The sequence below is a fragment of the Dipodomys spectabilis genome, unplaced genomic scaffold (assembly GCF_019054845.1).
Source record: "Dipodomys spectabilis isolate Male_0828 unplaced genomic scaffold, ASM1905484v1 ptg000024l, whole genome shotgun sequence".
Lineage (NCBI taxonomy): Eukaryota > Metazoa > Chordata > Mammalia > Rodentia > Heteromyidae > Dipodomys > Dipodomys spectabilis.
Window position 1 is genome coordinate 33391542 of NW_024870701.1, and position 22458 is coordinate 33413999.

Genomic DNA, 22458 nt, shown 5'->3' on the forward strand with positions numbered 1-22458 from the left:
CACCATGTCTTACTTGGACCATCTCTGTCTGCTCTCGAGGGACTCTCAGCTGTATTTTCAGCCTTTTGAGCTTTCTGAGGCCAGTGTTCCCTCCTGGCCTTTTGCCTGTTTGCTGGGACACTGACAGGTTACCAGTTTTGTTCCTTGAGTACTTAGGAGGGAAGGTTCTCTGGCTTTCAGCAGTTACAGGGACTTCTAGAAAAACAGGAGATCCAATGCCATCATCAACTCAATCTTTTTCTTAACTTTTTTTCTTCTAAAAGTGTATATTATAGATCGATCAATCAACCGATTGATAGATAGCTCATTCAGTTAAAAGTCAAATAAAGTAATCGGACACTTTGGCTCCTGCCTTCAATCTTAGCTACTTAGGAGGGAGATTGAGACCCAGAGGAATGTGGTTTAAAGCGAGCGTGGGCAAAAAAGTCCAAACTCCTCCTTTCCAGATCCCTACCAGAGAGCTACCAGGTGTTAGTGGTTCACACCTGCAATCCTAGTTACACAAGAGGCTGAGATCTGAGGGTCGTGTTTTGAAGTCAGCCCTGGGCAGAAAAGCCTAGGAGACTTTATCTCCAATTAGTCACTAAAAAGAGTTGAAAAGTAGAACTGTGATCCAAGTGATAGAGTGCTTGCCTGGGACAGGGCCCAGGTCCCGAGTTCAAACTGTAGAACTGGTGCACGTGCACACACACACACATGCACACACACGGGACCCGAGTTCAAACTGTAGAACTGGTGCACGTGCACACACACACACACACACACACATACACACGTGCACACACACACACACACGTCCCGAGTTCAAACTGTAGAACTGGTGCACATGCACACACACACACACGTGTGTGCATGCATACACACACGTGCACACACACACACGTCCTGAGTTCAAACTGTAGAACTGGTACACGTGCACACACACGCACACACACACACACACACACACACACAAACATGGGTCCTGAGTTCAAACTGTAGAACTGGTGCACGTGCACACACACACACACACACACACACACATACACATGCACGCACGCACGCACTCCAGATTGGAAACATGATTCAAGTGTAGTTTGCTAGCCAGACAGCAAGCTGAGAAAGCATGAAGCCCTGAGTTCAAATCCTGGTTCTACTTGGGATCACAGGATCAAATGAAGTGTCTTAATAATTTTATTTTCATGTTCATTAGACGAATGGATTGTTAATTCTTGAAATTTCCTGTCTTAAACCTATCCGGACACATGTAGCTTGAACATGCATAGCCTGCTGTTGCTAGGGAGTATGAAATGTACTGGGAGAGGGAGATGCTTCATTTTTAGTTGGAAGTTCAGTAAATCCTCTTAAGATATTTTAAATGTTTGAGCCCAGATGGTAATATGTGTATGTGTATATGTGTGTGTATGTGGTGTTAGGAAATGGAGTGCAATGCTTGCTAGCATTCTAGGCAAGTACTCTACTACCCAGGATCCCCAGCACTTTTTGTGTGTGTGTTTTTTGTGTTTTTGTTTGTTTTTAGAACTCAGAATTCTTCTGCCTTTGCCTCTCAAGTGCTGAGATTACAGTGTGTACTGTAAAATGGATAGGCAGTAAATAATGATGAATGACAGGACAATAAAATTACTAAAATAAATACATGGGCACATTGGATCAAGCTGTTTCAATATTTTATGTGCCAAAAAAGAGAAGAAGGAGGAAGGCATGAAGAAGAAGGGAAGGAAAGGGGGAAGGAAGGGAGGGGGAGGAAGAAGAGTCTCTTGGAAGAGTCTCACAAGGTTCTGCCTTTGGAAGTCACCAGCCGATGAGAGGGTGGGGAGGGGTCTTTGTGGTTAGGGTTTCTTGTGAATGCTGTGGAGTGGTAAAATCTTATGGCCGCAAGGAGGACACTAATGTTTTCAGTCGTCCAATGCTTTAAGAGCCTCTGTGATACAATGGAAATGCTCACTCACTGAGGTTCTCTGTTCAAACATGGATTTTTGTTGTTTTTTGTTGAGACAAGCTCTCATCATGTAATCCAGGGTTGTCTAGAATTTTAATCCTCCTGCTATAGCCTCCTGATTGCTGGGATTACAGGCATGTTGAACCATGCCTGACTTTCAAGGATGATCTGTGCATCTTAAAATATTACTCTACATTTATGCAATTTGGGTAGGCAAGAATAAAGTTCTAGCTTATCATCTTTTTAATGATATATCTAGTTCTGGCTCTATGTGGTTTCCCTGATGCCTGGGAGAAAGGATTGAAGAAGAAATGGAATGGGAGTGGGGCTGTGGCTACTCACAGGCACTCATTTACAGGTGGCTCTTTGTTCTGTCAAAACAGATTTATTTACTTTTAGGTCCTGTGTGCCATTCACATTTGCAGTAAGCCTTTTAGTTACAAACTGTCATTTATTGTAAGAGCTAAGGAAAAAAATCAATTCTGCCTCCCTTCCTTCCTTCCTTCCCTCCCTCCCTCCCTCCCTCCCTCCCTCCTTCCCTCCAAACTCAAGGCGTTGTACAAAGAACTCTAACTCTACCACTAAGCCACATCTCAGTTGTATTTCCTTTGTTGTTGGTGGTGGTGGTTGTGGGGCTTGAACAGAGCCTCAGCACTGTCCTTGAGCACTCCCACTTTGAGCCATGGCTCCAATTGTAGTATGAGTGGTTAATTAGAGATACAAGTCTCATGGGGACTTTTCTGTCCAGGCTGGCTTTGAACTCAGCCTCCTGAGCCACAGGCCACCCAGCCCAACTGTCTTCTTTTACTTTAAAAAAAAATTTTTTTGTTTTAGCCTTTTTTTTAAAAACTACATTGTATAAATTAAGTGAATAAAAAATTTAAAAATCTAATTTTAGCACATCTCTTGTAGTCTTCTTTAGTCATGGCAGAAGTTTTACTTTTTTTTTTTCTGTAATTTCTATAGGACTTTAGAATTATAAAAGATCCTCTTCAGTCTCTTCATTGAAATGCATTTGTCTAGATACAACGTTTTATTGGAAGGTTTTAGACTTTGTCTCTTTGTGTTTAAAACGGCTTAAAATGTAAAAAGTTAGCTTCTATTTTGAAAGAAGACCAAACGTAGAAGCTTTGTGCCTGCTTCCCTGGTAGAGATAAGACCGGTGCATAGTTTTGAGCTGACTGAAAATTCTTTCTGTCCAGCTTTTCTCTGAAGAGGAAGACTCTGAGGCGGACCACTCTGTCCATGCTGATCCGCCAGTTTAATGTTTATCTGTTAGTTAGGCCTTGTGACCTGCTAAAGAGAACATCATGGCAGCCTTTTCTACCCAGGAATGCGGGCCAGCTAATCCTGGTGCTGTTTAGATAAGCCCTTTGCTCTGAGAGCTGGAGCAGGCAGAAGGCATTGTGAGCTTGAGCTTCAGCAGGAGTGTGGCGGGGAGGTCATGGAGCCAGGCTCTGTGATTTAAGGGACTTGGGTTTTTGGGGTCAGAGTCCAGGTCTTGTCTTCTGTAGGCTCAGGGATGTAGAGGCCAGCTGCCATTCTGCATCCTATTCAGCAGAGTCAGGCCCCATTGGAAGATAAACTGTCAGATAAACTGAGTAAGGCACACACTGCTTCCTTTTATTGTTGTGGGCTTTATGCCCTGAGTACATAAAAGACAAAAACCACAGTGAACCCATCTTTACAACCAAATAGCACTGATTCTTATACCTCTGGCATTTGGTGTCTCGTGAGTTTTAGGTTGCTGTTTTGTCTATTATGCTAATAGTAATAAATAGCTACACAATTAGGTACCTTCTGTGGAGGGTTCACAAATCTGGGTGCTGTTAGTAAGAAGGGATGCATTCAGATAGGAGCTGGGGAGATGAAAATTACCCCCACCCATCAGCAGAATCCTGCAGAATCACAAGTGTTCGGAATCTGGGAAAGGGAGAGAGAAAGTTTTGCTGCTAACTGAGGATCTTAGAAATTGGGTCATGTTGGTAAGCCATGGTATACTAGCCCATTAAAACATTGCTGCAAATCAGAAGAGAAAACAGTCCAGAAATGGTCTGTTGGAGAGAGGACTCAGTGCAGGCCAGGAGAGGAAGAGTACCACGACTAATTTGATTTGAGTGTGGGGATCTGTCTTTAGAACATTTTTAAATGGCATAGGTATATAAAGTTTAAAGAACTATTTGGAACTAGAAACACAAGACAATTACCAAAATTCTCTTTTATCTCTTAGCTTTTTTTGTTTGTTTTGGCTTAGCTTTTCTTCTTTGCTAATTAGGAACTATTCCTAAATGATTTTACAAAAATCCTGTTGAAATGTCTGTAAAGTATTAAGACCATCTACATGTGCTTTCTTTCTACGGTGTGACTTGTGATAGTTATTTCTTTTCTTTTTGTAATGCAGTCTATGCATGGAACATTGAAAAGTATTCAAGGGCCTCCCAACTTGGGTATACACTTGCCTTTGAGCATTAAGCCTGCATCTCAAAATTCATCAAACCACAGCAAAGAGGACACCAAGTCCATGAATGGGAAAGAGAAATTGGAAAAGAAGTCACCGTCTCCTGCAAAAAAGTCCGTGGAATCCAAGAAGTCGACCATTCTTGGGTGGACTTGTTGGGAGTGTGACCGCCTGTTCACGCAGAGGGAAGTGTACATCTCCCACATGAGGAAGGAGCACGGGAAGGTCAGTAAGAGACAGAGCCACGCAGGGAGTACAAGAGTGCCGGCGGCACTGACCACCTTCCAAGACCTGGTTCTTGGCTTGGCTCTGAGGGTGATTAGTAATAGTGCCAGCTCAGAAATCCCTCTGTCCCTTTGCCTCTGTGCCTCAGTTTATCGGACACTCCCAAGCCCTCCCACTACTGTTGTGTGACTTCCCCCAGCAGCCTTCACAGCGTAGGGGTAAGTTGGCCCACCACGTGGGTGTTTAGAGCTGAGCCAATGGAGAGCAAGATTCATGCAGCTCAGTACATTGTATAAATAAGTACTGTTAGGTAAGTAACTGCTGAGCAGGTCTGTGCATCTGAATGGCATCCTGGGATGGGAAAAGAAGGAGGGCCTGGTGGCCCACCCACCAAGAACCTCTGGTAGCTTTCGTTCCACTTGCTTACCTAATCTTCCTTGAGTTTGTAGAGTGAGAAGAGGAGCCCAATCCTTCAACTCCCAGGAGTTCTGCAACTCGAAATCATGAAAACTCAGTCACAATGTGTATATTCTTTCTCTTTTTTTTTTTTTATTAAACACACACACACACACACACACAGAGAAATAAGTGCATTGCCAGGTGCCGGTGGCTCATGCCTGTATTCCTAGCTACGACTTAAGAGGTTGAGTACTGTCTGATACCATGTTTAGGTGTAATCTTAGGTTGTGTTTGCATTTTTGTTTATGTAGTTGGGAATCCAGGAGTCCATATTCTATATGGTTTTATAATTTAAATCATCTCCCTTCTGCCCTCCCCGCGGCCCCCCCTTTTCCCCACAATAGTGTTCCCTCCATTTTAAGTTTTAATATGCTGTTGATTTGTTGTTGAGTTGTTTGGTCTATGGATTAATCCTCAAATTACTAGGTTTTGATAATTGCTTGTTTTTTGACATTGTTTCTTGTTCCTCTTTATCCCCTAATTTGTAAATTTTGGTTATTCAATTTGATGATTTCAGATGGGTATACATCAGAGGGACATAATTGGTCATGAAGAACCTAATGCCAGCTTATTTCACTCTGAGCCATATACTGAGGTGGATTAATAAATTCAGCGGTTTGATACTTTTAAAGAGAACCATCTTACTGCTTCATCCTTTAATCTCGCTTTGTCTTTTAGCAACCTGTGTAAAGTGTACATAGGAATTGGCTTATAATGAGTATATACTGGCTCTTTCTTTAAAACTTATTTTTAAATTAGCATGCATTTGTCATCTGAGGGGGTTTTACTATGATGTTTTCATATACTTGCCGGTTCCCTGTCCTCTGTACTTCTAATCATTTTCTCCCTACCTTCCTCCTTTTTCAAACAGTATTTGGCAGGTTTCATGATTCTGTCTTCATGTATATTGAACTGGAGCTTTGAAAAGTTTATTTTATGAAGTGTTCGTCGTAATGATGAATCTCATTTACTGAATGACTCGTATTACCTCATGCACATCTAAATGGTATAAACTTGTCTTTGCACAGCCGTCACAATGATCACAAATTAAATAGAGATTTGTTTTTGTTGCGTTTTGTGTATTTGCAGTATGTTTATATAATGTCATTTGGCTTGAGTGGCATGTCGCTTATTGTTGTGATTTGGGTTTTATTGTAAGTACTGGGCAGTTCTTAGGAAGCATTGTCTTTTCAATCCACTGTATTAGTTCTTTTAGACAATCATTTCAGAACTGTACATCAGCAGAAACTAGGATGTTGATTCTAGAATCTTTTTTACTTCATACCAAACTGGGTTTCATAAATGTTAAAAGTAGGCAACTTTAGTTATCACGTAGTCTAATTCTTTTTTTCTCTTCCTTTTTAAATACTCATTTACTATATATGTATGCTGGGGATTGAACCTAAAGCCCTGGGTATGCCACTTGAGCCACAGACCCGTCTCTGACATCCTGCTTTCTGAAGTGCAGAATACCAGATTACATTGGAGCTTTACATTGTGTTCACTCAGTCTTCTGAAGGAATTGAGGGACTGTGGAAGAAGGAAGGAAAGAAGACCTGGCATTACAAATTAGTAAAATGAAAGAGTGTTGAGGGCCAGTTAGAAACCAGTGTTGCCATCAGACTGGAGCCTTCAACTTTCCATCATCCTGCTTACAGGACACTTGTGTTTATTTTGATTATTTTGTCAGAATACTCTTGCTTTAAAGCCCACACTTTGAATTATTGCACCTATGTTCTCTTCTTCAGGTCCCAGTGTAGCAGGGCACTCTCTCCATGCTTCCTGCCGACATACTCCCAAGTTGCACCTATGAGTTGATTTACACCTCACTGCCCTCGGCAGCTCGGTTAGCTCACCTGTTTGTTGAATTCATTGGATGTGCTTTGAGCTTTGCTTGGATCAACCCCCTGCTGTGTTTCATGATTGGTGGTTCTTTCCAAAAAGCACTTTGTGTCCTTGTTGTTGAACTTCCCCTGGTTGTCTAGAAAACCCATCAGGTTTCTTAAATGTTTTCTAAAACCTTTAAAAAAATTTTTTTTAACTTATTTTAAGTAGTTGTACAAAGGAGTTTGAGTGCAGCAAGACAGATATGAGTACAACGCGTCTGGATCAATGTCATCCCCTTCCATCGATCACCCCATCTTTCCCAGTCCCATTCTAAAAACATTGTAACTCTCTTTCTGGAAAATGGAACCACTCACAGAGCGTCACTTCTCATATCTATGCTGATAGCACCCTAATCTGTGTCGTAAACTGTGTTTTCTTTTTCTTTTTTTTTTTTTTTTTTGGTCGGTCGTGGGGCTTGAACTCTGGTCCCGGGCGCTGTCCCTCAGCTCTTCAGCTCAAGGCGAGTGCTCTACCCCTTGAGCTACAGCACCACTTCCGGTTTTCTGGTGGTTTATTGGAGATAGGAGTCTCACAGTCTCTCCTGCCCGGGCTGGCTTTGACCCACGATCCTCAGATCTCAGCCTCCTGAGTAGCTAGGATTACAGGCGTGAGCCACCAGCGCCCGGCATAAACTGTGTTTTCTTCCTGAATTTTCGTCTCCAGAGTTTAACCATTGTTAATCTACCGTGTTCCTCTATTCTACCCTAGTGCATGGTGCCCTGCTTGACTCGGGGATTTTATGCCTGTCCCAGTTCCCAAACCCTAACCATCACCAAACACCACTAGCCAGTCATTTCTCTTTTTGCCTTTGCCTAGACAGCATCAGTTCTTGCCTGGATTGTTATTCTCGCTGCAGGCCTGGAGCATTTTCTGAAGGACAGATCTGATTGGATCACTCTTAGAAAGTGTTACGTTCCCATCACCTTCAACACAGTGAAGTGTAGGTTTGGTGATGTAAATAGTTTTCTACTCATTTGTTTATTTATTTTTATTGACTGGTCCTGGAGTGTGAACTCAGCTGGGCTCTGTCCCTGAGCTTTTATGATGAAGGCCTAGTACTCTATCACTTGAGCAGCTTCACTTTTGGGGTGTGTGTGTGTGTGTGTGTGTGTGTGTGTTTGTGTGTGTGTGTTTGTGATTGGAGATAAGAGTCTCATGGACTTTCTTGCCTGGACTGAGGTGTGTGTGTGTGTGTGTGTGATTGGAGATAAGAGTCTCATGGACTTTCTTGCCTGGACTGAGGGGTGTGTGTGTGTGTGTGTGTGTGTGTGTGTGTGTGTGTGTGTGTGTGTGTGTGTGTGTGTGTGTGTGTGTGTGTGTGTGTGTGTGTGTGTGTGTGTGTGTGTGTGTGTGTGTGTGTGTGTGTGTGTGTGTGATTGGAGATAAGAGTCTCATGGACTTTCTTGCCTGGACTGACTTCACACTGCAACCCTCAGATCTCAGCTTCCTGAGCAGCTTGGCTTGTTGGTGTCACTAATTCACTTGGTGATCTCATCCAAGCTATTAGCTCTTCCTAGAGAGGTGTCTACACACAATTTCAGTTGGGTTATACGCCTCTTGGTATTCTGGTCTTTCAACGAACCTCAAAGTAAGATTCTTTGAGTAAGATGGAATCTGAGTTCATTTTTATAGATAAAAGCACCTGTAATGCTGTGACTTAATAGTAAAGTAAAAAGTAAAAGTCATCTATACTTGTGCATAAACAAGTTAAAAACTGCAGTGTGATCTGTGGTAATAGATGAGCCTTTCTATTTACTGCCGGCTACCCCCCCCCCCCCCCCCAAACTCATGAAGGAACTGTGACTCAGCTTGTTCATGGGAAGACCGTAGAACAGAGTGGCATGTTCAAAACTATAGAGCTTGGCTCCATCTACATGAATCTTAAATCCTTTTGTGAAGTGGCTAAGTTCTGTCTGTAATGTGGGAGAAACCTGGGATTTTGGAATTTGACAGAGTTTTCTTTGAAATTGATCATCAGCACAGTAGTGTGACTTTGTAAGATTATAACCATCCAGCTTCTTTTTCTGTTATCTAGAACAGAAGTAATAGTGTTCACCACAGAAGGCCCTCTTGAAGACTAAATAACATGAAACCATGTATGTATCTCCTGTGGTACTGCATATAGTAGCTATTTTCTCTCCATATTTCCTCTCAATGTTAGATTTTTAAAAATGATTTTTTAAATGTGATTTTAGATAAATCTTATTATCTTCACAAATCTTGTTTTTCTTTTTTTCTTAAACTGCAACAGAGCATGTTGGACTCAGCAAAACTTTTGGCAGGTGTAGCAAGGTGTTGGATGGGGCGTTGACTTTATAGCTGACTCGTCGCTCAATTGCTGTGCTGGACAGAAAGCTTCTACTTTGGATCAGGTTTTTCCTGACATTGTAGGGACAGAAGCTGTAGGCATTTAAAGTAGATCTTACATAAATGCAGGGCTTTTCACTTACATATGTAGGTATGACATGAGGTAGATATGGCTTTGTTATGTGAATATATGTCTTTGTGTGTTAATTACCTTTCTTTTTTGTGGGTTATAAGATAGCTGCCTATCTGGGAAGCCAGTACCTCTTTGTGATGTGGCACCATCATCTAGTTCATGGTTCTCAGATCTTGATTGTGTATCAGATTCCTCTGGAGCTTGTTGGACTCCCCGAGTTTCTGATTCTGCAGGTCTGCACCTGATCATTTGCATTCATGTGACTCAGGTGTTGGATGCTGCAGCTGCTGGTGCGGTGGGGACCACCCTTTGAGAACCATTTGATTAGACTGTGTGACGGGAAAATCCTCAGAAGCTCATTGATGCCCACAGTGCAAGTTTCTTGCACATGCAGGGTTTGCTTTGCCTACTGAAAACGGTTGTTTCTCCACTTCCTTAGTATAGGTATTAATAATGGGAGAATAATAGCTGGCCTTCACAGTCTCTTATTCTGATGTGACACAATCATGTGAGCAGTCCATTGAAGGATTCTAATATGTGTGTTCTTCTCTTTGCACCCCAGCAAAGGTGGCTCTGGCAAATTTGATTGCGCATGCTCGGGTTCTCACTGCACAGGCATTTAAGATGCATACTGATAAGCTAGCACTCAGAGAGGGGTGGCCAGGATGGCTGGAGACAGTGCCTTTCAGAATGGGTTGTGGGGGGAGGTCAAAGGGAATTTTCATAGATGTCTTTAGAGATCTGTGTTGTGCACTGGAGGACCCATGTGGATGAGTTACAGGCATTCTGGAGCTGGTCATGTCACTGGCATTCTTCAGGCAGTGGCCAGATGGCCACTTGTAAAGGGATAGACTGGGGGGAGATTCTAGAAGACACCAAGAGCCTGGTGTTTCAAAACCTGCTTAAATTTCACCTCATCAAATGTTCACAGGAACCAGTTAGCAAAGACCCCTCTCCATGCTGCGTTTCCCCTGTCTGCACTGGTCATGGGGCTGAGCTCTGTTGTGGTTGCAGCTGGCTATGTTAACCCTAATGAATGAGGCTTCTGGTGATTGTCTTTTCTGGAGCTGATTGCAAATGTTTAACGCTGATATGGTGTAATCAATCAATTGGGCATATCTTCCCACAAAATCAATGCCATTTTTTAAAAGAGTGGTATATATGGCTTAGCTATTTTGCATGCATGATGTATATGCATGCTGAGTAGATTAGGTGGTTGGATAGTTAGTTCTCAGAGGGGTGTGGCTGTAGGGGTTGGGGCCAGGGCATCGTGGGAGTGAAGTCTATTTCTGGCTTCTCCTGAGTTGTGGAGGCATGCACACACTCACCTTCCTTCCCTCTCTTCTGCCCCTTCTTACCCTGGAAAAGTTCTGCTGCAAAGGAATTAAGTCAGCTGACAGCTGAGAGAGAAGCTATTTAGAGTGCTTAGCTCTTCATGCTACAGAACTTGGAGAAACTGCTCTAACAGGAAGACCATGTTGGAGAATAACTTCAGATGGGGAGATAATGTATTTTATTTTTTTATTTTGTGGTGCTGGGGATGGAACCCAGGACATGAGTATGTTAGGCATGTGTTCTACCACTGAGCTACATCCCCAGCTCTCTATATTACAAACAGAAAGATCACAGGTTTTTAACGTTGGCCTTTACTTTCTATTTCAAATGTTTATCTTAAAAATCATAGGTGTTAGCCAGGTGCTGGTGGCTCACACCTGTAATCCTATCTACTCAGGAGGCTGAGATCTGAAATTGTAGTTGGAAGCCAGCCTGGGCAATAAAAATCTGTAAGACTCTTATATCCAGTTATTACCAAAGAGCCAAAAGTGAAACTATGGATCAAGTGGTAGAGCATTAGCCTGGAGCAACAAAGCTCAGGGACAGTGACCAGACCAGAGTTCAAGCCCTATGATCAGCACACACACACAATTGCATGTCTGAATGTTGGCTTATAATAATTTTCAGTTAAACTATTTTAGCACACCAGTTTATTTTTGGATCATCAGCAAGAATCTGGAAAGTGCCAAGCTTGCCAGCACAAGGCAGGTCTACTGCATTGTGCTAAATCTAAATAAAGCAAAGTATACAGAAGGAGCTACGGAATTGGGAACTCTAAATGAAAAGAAAATGAAATGGCAAGTAACCAATTTCCCCTTGTAAAATTTGCTGGTTATTCCACAAAGGACAGAAAAATAGAGAAAAATCTTGCAAGAAATGTAAATGATTTGGAAACTTGATTCAAGCAAGGCTGTCAGCTCTTATTCTTTGCATTGCTCATAGCCAGAAGAGGTGCATTTTAAATGTGTTTAAGTATTTGCTCTAGAGTCCATCATTGGTTTCTGGTCAGATGTCTGTGTAGCCATTTGAGAGGCATTTTCCTGTGAACTCACTTGAGTTTACTTCACAAAGAATGTAGGTATGGATTTATTTGTGCTCTAAAGGAAAGGACGTGGATTTCTTAACTCCTTTTGTAGTCATGGGGAGATACTGTTTACTTCGTATAATTGCATTGTATGAAGGTATAGATAGAAGTACATTGCATTGGTTATCAAGTTGAAAAACCCCAAATCAAAGGAGATTCTTGTCAAGTTTATAACAAAGTAGTAAAGTAAATGAGTTGAATTCTAGGATGTAGATCACTAGTTTCATCCCAAAAGTCTTTTAAAATCTTAAAAGTCTTTTAAGGCTTAGGAGCTGGAATGCCTAGAGCTTGAATAGTGAGGGTCCTCAGAAGAACCAATCTCCTGTAATTCTAACCTAGGATAGTTGTCCCTTGAATTTGAGTCTCCTCTCCCCCAAGTCCCTTTTGTAGAACAGTGTATGATTTGTGAACACCCTTCCAATGTATGCTGGATCATCTCTAGATTACTTATTTTAAAAAAAGGTACAAATCCTATGCAGATTCTTGTTATACTGTATTGTTTAGGGAATAAGACCGAAAAAAATGTCTGTCCATGTTCAGTACAGATGTAGAGTCTTCCCCGCCCCCGCCCCCCCCCCCCCCCCCCCCAATATTTTCGCTGGGATGTTGGTTGGATCTGAGGATGTGAAACCAATGTGGGTTCACTGGGCAGTTTTAGACAGTGAAAGCACTCCAGATGTAAGCACACAGTGCATCCTTGCATATGAGATGGGGCGCTTGGAGAGTCCAGACTTGACAAGGAGTGGAGGCTGGAACTGGTTGCGCTGGGTGCTTGGACACAGTGAGTCAAATGTTTAGACATGCAGACACATGTGGTGCACGGCCTGCAGGCCGCAAGCATTTTGGAGACCAAGGAGGAAGCTTCCTCCTCAAGCCTTTCCTGTTTATGTCTAGGAGGCTTGGGAGGAAGGTAGGGGGAGGCGCCCTTGGCACTGGGCTGCTACTGTTGCTAAGACAGGACCTGCAGGATCCTGGTCCCATTACAGTCTCCTTATTTAAGCCAATGCCCAAAGCCTTGCTTGCTTGAGAACATTTCTTATTAAAAAATAACACCACTGGCCAGAGCACAGACAGCAATTTGCCCTGGGTTTTGTTCCCAATGCCTGTGTCTGCAAGAGTTCCATTCCCTAGGTCGCCAGTTCATCTGACTTATTTGAGTTTTGCTGTCTTTGTGCCGTGTACCTACCACACAGGGCGCCAGCCTGCCTTGGTTCTTATTCTGAGGCTTCCTGCCCCAACCCCACATGGCTGTCCCTGCTGCGGAGCCTGGCTGCAGCTCCTGTGGGGTGGGGGGATGTTGGAGCTTTCCTCCCTGTGCAGTCCAGATTTGCCCTGAGAGGAGTTTCTTGATGGGATCCGTGCTGAAAATAGTCGTGATTGTGCTGATCCGGGATTGTGGCGCCAGCCCCTCAGTTTCAGCTGGTAGAAACCTGCATGGTGTGATTAATTTTAGTACTTAAATTATATTCTCAAAGCTTCTATGTGTAGGTGGCTTGGGTTTCCTGTGCTGTGTGCATCAAAATATGCTTTGTCTATTCTTGGATCTAGTGAAGTGGGAACTGGAAAATCTTACCAGAGCCCTAGATACTGCATTTCACACTAAGTCTCCAGAATTTATGTCCTTGTAATATTCCAAACTTCTGGGAAGGCTACTTCTTGTCTGTGTAAAGGATCATTTGCTAAGACAGCAGGAGTGGCTTGGGTAAGCAGGTTTATTCCCTGTAATTTACTGTCGGTAACTGGAGGTGATGTTTATATAACAGGAGTCGAAGCTTGCCAGTTACCATACCCAGATTTAACAGGAGTGAATGAGAAACGTTTTGTACGTGTGTATATATGCTGGTCCTGGGACGTAAACTCAGGGCCTAGCTGCTGTCCCTGAGCTTTTTTGCTCAAGGCTAGTACTATACCACTTGAGCCACAGTGCCACTTCTGTTTTTGTTTTTGTTTTTTGTGTGTGTGGTGTGTGTGTGTGTTTAACTGGAGATAAAAGTCTCACCAACTTTGCTATTTGGACTGGCTTGAGGCATGATCCTTGGATCTCAGCCTCCTAAGTAGCTAGTAAGCTACTGGAGCCCAGCTGAATGAGAAACTTTAATACCTATGACTACTCAGAAAAGGCCAGAAGTGGCATGGTGGCTCAGGTGGTAGAGCATTAGCCTTGAGCACAATAAGACTCAGGAATAGTGCCCAGGTTGAGTTCAAGCCCCAGGACCAGCAAAAAAAAAAAAAAGTATGCTGGGAAGTAGAGCTCTCAGTTCAAGGCCAGCCTATAATTCCAGCTAGTTGGAAAGCTTAAGTAAGAGAAAGTGGTCTAATCCAGCCTGGGTAAAAGAAATGCAAGACTCTTATCTGAAAAATGACTAGAGCAAAGGGTTGGAGGCATGGCTTAAATAGAAGGGTACTTGCTAAGCAAGGGTTTGAACTCAGATCCTTGAGCTTGTTGAGCTTGCTTAGCTGGCACTGTACAGCTAGTGGCATGGCTCCAGCCTGGTATTTTAGAGGTGGAGTCTCATATACTTTTCTGCCCAACTGGTTTGAACTATGATCTTCCAGATCAGCTTCCTGAGTAGCTAGGATTACAGGTATAAGTCACTGGGACCCATGTAATATTTCATTTTTAAGTGAGTCTTAAAAAAATATCATATCTTAAAGTGGAGCTGTGGTTCAAGTGGTAGAATGATAGCCTTGAGCAAAAGTGCTAAGGGACAATGCCCAGGCCATGAGTTCAATCCCCAGTACTAGTACTCATTATTCAATTAATGAAAGAAATAGCATCAGTAGGTTTCTATTTTCTGGAAAAGCTAGTATATTTTAGAGTGTTTTTTTGGTCATGGGTCTTGAACTCTGGACCTGGGTGCTGTCCCTCAGCTCTTCAGCTCAAAGCAAGCGCTCTACCACTTGAGCCACAGTGCCATTTCCGTTTTTCTGGTGTCTAACTGGAGATAAGAGTCTCATGGACTTTCCCTGCCTGGGCTGGCTTTGAACCCTGGTCCTCAGATCTCAGCCTCCTGAGTAGCTAGGATTACAGACGTGAGCCACTGGCGCCCAGCTTAGAGATTTTCTTTTTTAAACTCATTCAGTGTATCTGTCTATTTTACAAGTTGGGTTTTCCTTTTCCAAAATGTTTGAGTCCTGAAATACGTTTCAGATTTCAGGTTATTGTTATTTTTAACATTGGAATAATTGCATAGACCTGACTGGTTTTTCTGGTTGGAGATTATCAGTCTGTCTTTGTTCTTCTCTTTCTTTTTCCCTTCTTTTCTTTTTCCTCATTTGTTTTCTTTCTTTTGCCCTGACACTTGGATATTACAGATGTAGTATACAATTCTGAAACGGAAAACAAGCCATTTATTTGTATCCTGGGGATGTTTAACTTATAATCATTTTTTTCTTTTGTGTGTATCACTTTCTTTTATTTAGTAAATACGTACCAAGCATAGCTTTTCCTATGAGCCATATAGATGAAGCTGTGCTCTACAAATACTTACAGCGTGGTAGAAAGAGAAAACAAAAACATTTTGAAAGCTTGGACGAGTTTGAAGAGTTGACCATCTTAGATCATGTACTTGGTAATGTAACAAAGGGCTCAATGAGCCCTTTCTGAGTTAGATTTCAGTTTGCTGAGACCCTGTGACTAGACTAATACAGCCAGATGTTAAAGAGGTAGGAGAATGGAAGGAAATGTGGCTGTTCAGTATGAGTTCAGAAGAGTTCAGAGAGTTGAGGGTCCCACAGGGCTGGGCCATTCCAGGCAAGGCTCCACACAAGTCAGATGACTCAGAGCTGTGTTTGAAGGATGAGCAGGAGGAATTTGCTTGTGTGCCGAGAAACCAGAAGAGGTGAAGTGGTACCACGCAGAGCCAGACAAACTCTGACTGCTGGACACCCAGTCCTCTCCGTGTGTGGAGGGAGGGAGGTTAAGACTGGAGAGGAGGCCTCGCTCCTGAAGGCCGGGGTGCCTCAGCTGGCTTTAGGTAGTCGCCTGTTGGGATGTGAACTTTCTGTGGTTTGTGGTTTGCTCTGATAGCAGTGTGGGATGGAGAGAGGAAGAAGAAGGGACTGTGGTAACAGCAGGGGTCAGAAAGCTCTCCCCCTCACCCCATAGAGCTGAGGTGGGCTGGCTTGAATGGGCCTCAGGAAGAACAAGGCTGTTTCAAATGGGCAGGAGGGGTGGGTCATGGTGTCTTAACTCAGAGAGATGGCTGTACAAACCCTTTTATGTTTGGATCTCTATACTCTGGCCCCTTCTGTTCCAAGGTTGATGCTGGGTCACCCCAGACTCTTTATTGATCATCTAGGTGTCACAGCACACTTGTTCTCTCTTGCTTGTGTCTTCAGATTTTTTTTGTCTCCCTTTACAACCAATCTTACAGATGGAGTCTTTCCCCCCCACCCATCTCCTCTGTGCCATCAGCGTATCCAGAGATGCAGGTCTCCAGGACTTGATTCTCAGCCACTGTCTTCTGGCTGTGTCTGAAGCACTTGTTCTTGAAATGCTGATCGCCAGGCCTTCGGGTTACCGTTTTTCTCTAGGTATTCCTGCTTTATTGATAGCTACTGCTGTACTGTCTGAGTGTCGATGTATCCATTTGTTCTTGGATAGTTTTTACCCTGGCCCATAAACATCACCTGAGGTTTATGTCTCTTATTGGGATTTATTTCCCCCAAACTGTAAACAACTTGATGTCTATTTGGTAACTATCGATCAGTAAACTAGAGAACATCTCTATATGTGGCATACTTCTCTGCAGTGAAAAAGAATGGACAACCAAATTGTCCATGTTTTATGTTGGATGAAGGAAGCAGACCCCAGGAAGCCACCTGCTGCTCTACAACAGGTGGGAAAGCAAAACTGAAGGGATAGAAAACAGGGCATGGAAGCCAACAGCCAGATGTTGGGGCTGGCTGCAAAGGGGGGTTACATGGGGCCTTAGGAGGTAATCTATATCTTGATTGTTGTGGCACCTTCTCAGCTCTCAAAGCTCACAGAACTGTAGTTGAAGATGAAATTTACGTTCTGTAAACACTTCCTCAGCAGGCAAAAAAAAATCCCTTTATTAATATGTACTACAGTCACATGTTTTAAAAATCCAAATAGGGCCAGGCGCTGATGGCTTACACCTGTAATCCTAGCTACGCAGGAGGCTGAGATCTGAGGATCGCAGTTCAAAGCCAGCCCAGGCAGGAAAGTCCATGAGATTCTTATCTCCAATAAACCACCAGAAAACTGGAAGTGGCACTGTGGCTCAAGTGGTAGAATGTTCCCCTTGAGCTGAAGAGCTGAGGGACAGCGCCCAGACCCAGAGTTCAAGCCCCATGACTGACCCCCCCCCCAAAAAAAAAAAAAAAAGAAAGAAAGAAAGAAAAATCCAAATAGGGAAGAATGCAGCAAGGTATGTGTGTGTGTATGTGTGTGTGTGTGTATGTGTGTGTACATGCACGTGTGTGCTCTTTTACTACCCATAATCACTAAGTCTTATAAGAAGTTTCTTTATACAAATATGGTGATCCCCATCTACCATCTAGTGGAAAATTCTAGAAACAAATCCATTTTTAAGTTGTATGTCATTCTGAGTAATATGACAACATCTTGTACTGTCCTACTTAAGTCTTCCCTCCGAGGAACTGAATCATCCCTTTGTCCAGCATTTCCAGTTTTGGAGATTGATTATCTATCTATATGTAAATACTATACTGTCTGCCATTTGTCACTATCTTGCTTATCAGGTCAACGGTTATAGTTTTGTACAGTAGTAGCCTTTATTTGTCTAATTATGTCCCCAAAGTACAAGAGTTGTGATACTGGCAGTGCAGAGATGCCAAAATGTGCTTCATTAAGTGAGGTGAAAATACATTGGTTCTTTTGGAGGAGAAGGGGAGACCCTATGCACGTCTCGTTAGAGCTTGATTTGTTCTGTTTTATTCATTGTTAACCATTTGCTTCAAGTCAAAGCTCAGCAAAATAAAACTCCAGGAAGTGAGTACTTGAAAGGGATGGGTTGGGGTCGAGGGTAGAGGGGTAGACAAATGAAGAAGTGGAGGATGCAGTCAAGAATGCAGTGTATATCCCACAGAATGAAGAGTAAGGGAAGGGATGGAGAGAGGAGGGCTGGGTGAGAATGTTGACAGGCGGGACCCTGATGAAGACAAGTTGTGTTCATGAACTCCTTGGTTAAATGGCAACTCTTTGTACAACTACTTAAAGGTACTGAAATTTAAAAAAAGATCAGAGTTTATCATAAGTGTGTATGTCCAGACTGTCCTCAATATTCAGTGGTTTGGCTTTCAGTCTTTCAAGTTTATAATGGATTTATTTGGGTACTAAGTGCATTTTCCACTTAGGGTGGCAACCCCATCACAGACAAGTAGCCCCAGTATGTGGAAGAACTTAGTCCACACGGGCTCCAGTGCTGATCAAGGCTTCAGGCAGCCTTTGGGAGACTTGGCATGTACCCCCTGGAGTGGGGTGTCTCATCGTAGGACAGATCCCAAATGGAAGCGTTCAGAACTTAGAATTCTGAGGGACTATGGCTGTGAAACACTTCAGATGTGGAATTGGTTTTGTGTGTCCTTTTTTCACAGAGTGTAGTGGCAGCCGAAGGGTTTGTGTGGACGTGGCTGGAGAACAGTGTTCGCCTGGTGTTGTAGGTTGTGGGCGTAAGGAACCCCTTCCTGCGGAAGTAAGGCTGAGGCCGCGAGGAGGTGAAGCAGGGCTCTCACGAAAGGCCAGGGGTCTCTCCAGATGCGCAGGCGAGGTTGGGGTCCCTTTCACTCTCACAGTGTCTGCTGTGGGAGAGCCAGTGGCAAACCAAGGCACGCTCCCCACAGCCTCCACGGGAGGGGTCGCAGCACTGAGCTGGGTCTCTCCCCCTCTGCCCCTCACAGCAGAGGGTTTGCGAGCAGAATGAAGCAGTGAAGTTGGGATGCGCGGGGAGTCAGAGATCAGGGATAAAGTTTAGGAAGTGGACACCTTGTTCTCCAGCTCCGTGTGAGCATTTTTGGGCTCTTGCCTGCTGGCAAGTTGTTTCTCTCAAGAGTACCACTCAGCAAGCAGAGTAACTGGACATTGTGTGAAAAGACATGCTCCTTTTCTGTTAATGGTCCAAAGCCTCCTCAGACTCTTTCTTCTCTCTCCACTTCTACATGAAGCCAGAAGGAAAGCAAAAGCCAGAAGCATCCTAGACACAGAACGACAGCCTTCACACCTTCTTCACACTGGTTTTCGTTGGTCTGTGTTTTTTCTTTAGTTGCTGTGTTTTTGGTTTTTTGAAAGTGGGTTGTGCCTTGTAGCCCCAGCTGGCCTCAAACTGAAGCTCCCCATTCTTCTGCTGAGATTACAGTCATATACTACTATGTCCGGCCTGTTCTTCTGTCTCTTTCTGATTTATCAAAGTTGTTTTTGGTGTCATAAAGTAGCTAGCTGCTGTGAATCATAGTTTTGAAGATAGAGAGTTATAAAAAAAAATCCCTAAAGCATACTTGGATGCGAATTTGAAGTTTAACAGGGAAGAAGAATGGCACTTGTCTTGATCTGGAAAGCAACATTGAGCTCTCTCATTTTCTTGTCACCAGTAAAGCTGAAGTCCTGCCTGTTTGGAGATTGTACAGCTCAGTTCTGTGTGCTTTCCTGAAGATAAGAGAGAGGAGGGTAGCTTATGCTTGTGTGCGGTGTGAGAACAGACTTTCTACTCTCTGAGGACTGGTTCCAGTATTGCTCCATGCAGGTTTTGCTGCGATGTTAGTATAACTATGTAGCAAGACGTGGGATCTTAAACACCTTGAGAACAAGGCCGCTCTTGCACTTTTACCAGGAAAGGTGTATTTCCTTTCTCAGCATCCATAAGGAATGTTTCCCAAAGCAGTCTTTTAAAAAAGATGGCTGTGTTTTGGCCTTTTGGATCAGTCTTAATATTGTTGTCATATATACATACATACACAATTAGAAAAAGATGAAGTATTTGCTTTTTAAAAACCATGATTGAGACATAAAGCTATTATTCATGCATCTGTACTTCAGGCTTTCCTTTAATAAAGACCTATTGCCCCTTCCTCATTCTTTGGCTACATAAATAGATCAGGGATTGCTGACAGTGTATTTATGTGATCAAAAATGTTTATGAAGAAATCTCTTTGGGTGAGGATGAAGCATAATGTGATGCATAACTGGTCACTTTATTCTTTTTTTGGGGGGGGGAGGGTCTGGTCGTGGGGCCTGAACTCTGGGTCTGGGCGCCGTCCCTCAGCTCTTCAGCTCAAGGCTAGCGCTCTACCACTTGAGCCACAGCGCCACTTCTGGCTTTTTTCTTTTTGCTTATGTGGTGCTGAGGAATCGAACCCAGGACCTCGAGCATGCAAGGCTAGCGCTCTACCACTGAGCCACCTTCCCAGCCCAGTTTATTCTTTTTTAAAAAATACAATTTTATTATTGAAGTATTTACAGAGGGATTACTATCCCATAACACTTTATTTTTCCCCTCAAATTATATGCCAAGGAAAACAGTATAAGGCATTGGTGGTACTGAGGATTGAGTTGAGGGCCTAGTGCTTACGAGGCAAACACTCTACCAGTTGAGCCACTTGCTGTTTTACAGGAGTTATTTTCGAGGTAATGTCTTGCTTTAATTGCTGGGCTAGTCTGTGCTTCTCCCTTTGTTGCCCGGATGACAGTCATACACCACTGTATCCAGACAGGGGTTGAGACAGAATCTCACAAATTGTTATGCCTCATCTGACCTTCAACCACAATCCTCAATCTCTGCTTCCAAGTGGCTGTGATCACAGGCTTAAAGCACCACACCTGGACAAGGAAGGCATGTTTGTGACACCTCCCCCCCCCCCCCCACCTCCTAGGTGAGGAAGTGACTACTGTGTAGCTGTACTCTGTCACACTCTGTCTGGCCTTGGTGTCAGCCTCTCTTTGGTTCTGTCCAGCCAGACGCTGCTCATCAGATTAAATATAGACGCACTTGTCGGCTAATTAATTGAAGTTTTCAGAAATATGATTTCTTCCTCCGTTATCTTGTAGTTGCATGTGTAGCTCTCTTGCTGCCAAGAATGGTAATATTATCTCACATGAGGACTGATTTTCAGCCTTATTTTTAATGAGGGTCCATGCCAAATTGTGGGGGATTTTTTTTTTTCTTGTTTCCGTTTCCAGGAGTTCATTTTCATGCTCCATTGTGTCAGCTCTTAGGATTCTGTTTCCTTGTGACAAGGCTGCTTGAAGAATGTCATACTCAAAAGAATTTGTTTTAAAGCTAAGCCTCTAATCTATTTCAAAGATTCTTCATGGACACACACTTAGCATAGCTATGTCTTCACCAAAGTGGAAACGTAAACGTGGAAAGTTATTCGATCTACTTGATAGCGCATTTGTGAATGTGTCAACTCTGAATCTCTCTCTCACATCACCCTACACATACATCCTGAAAGTGACTCCAGCGTTCTCTGTAATGACAGTGTGCGGAACAAAAGCCCTTATTCCTATACTGAATAATTTAGTCATTAAAGAGGAAAGTTTAAGAAGTGTTTATAATCAGCCACTGGAAAAAGTGGCATCTTATATTTACAACACATCAAGTAATAGTCGTAATTTGTTATTTGTTAAAGTATATTTTTCTTGATATTTTAAATACTAGTATTAGTCTTTTGTAAAAAAATTATATTATGTGCTGTTATTAAAACATCTGTGTATTTGTGTCAGATTAAATAAAGTACTGGGAAAGGGGGTAATCTCTTAGGTAGTTTTAGCCTATCTTCCTGAAATTAGTCCTTTCCTCAATAGTGTGGTACTGAGGATCCATTCTAATTACATCTTTAAAAAGAACCTTGTGTTTTATTGATACTTTCCTAAGCAGTGATTACTGGACTTAGACCATGATGGGCATCCTTTAAGTTCTTGCAGTATTTTTAGGTCTGGGGGTGTAGTTTAGTCAGTGTTGAAGCACTTGCTAGCATGCATGAGGCCTCCAGATGGATCCCTAGCACTGCCAGAAATAAGGAGATAAAATAGTGTTTTTCTCTTCACTGCCTCAAATGGCCTTCTCTTCTCTCCTGACACAGCAAATGAAGAAGCACCCTTGCCGCCAGTGCGACAAGTCCTTCAGCTCCTCCCACAGCCTATGCCGCCACAATCGGATCAAGCACAAAGGCATCAGGAAAGTCTACACCTGCTCGTAAGTCGCGGCTCCTTTCCTTGGCCTTTAAGTGACAGGAAAGTTTATTAGGACAGAGAAAGGAGATTGCGTGGCCTGAGGCCACATGATCAGGGCGCCCGAGTTTACCTCCGGCCATCTTCAGGGTCAAGGTCAGTCTGTGCTTTCTAACATGAAAGTACCGTGGACATACCATCAGAACATCTCAAAAGATCATCCCTTCTTGCTGTCTACCTCTGAATGCCCTGGTTTCCAGCTTACAGTTTTTACAGTGTTTAATTTTGGTTGGCACACAGCATTTTTCATTGGGCAGAGACAGAGAAAGGGTGAAGTGGCAGCAGTTCCTCACATACTCCATGCCCAAGTACAGTCTGCTACCTAAGGCAGACGTGAGGCAGACTGAAACCATTGACAGACACCAGACAAGTGCAAGGGGCTGAAGGGCCCATGGAAACCCTCCCTGGCTACACGTAA

At 43.2% G+C, this 22458-nt stretch overlaps 1 protein-coding gene across 3 annotated transcripts in view; it reads left to right on the forward strand.

The window, feature by feature from the left end:
- The window catches only part of Znf532 (zinc finger protein 532), a 112855-nt gene that overhangs the window by 85822 nt on the left and 4575 nt on the right, over positions 1–22458 (forward strand). For 2 of the 3 annotated variants that reach the window (XM_042675175.1, XM_042675174.1), the window contains 2 exons: positions 4341–4622; positions 21893–22005. In XM_042675175.1, the coding sequence (XP_042531109.1) occupies positions 4341–4622; positions 21893–22005 (395 nt within the window). The remainder of the gene's footprint in view (positions 1–4340; positions 4623–21892; positions 22006–22458) is intronic. The other variant, XM_042675176.1, reaches the window with a different exon arrangement.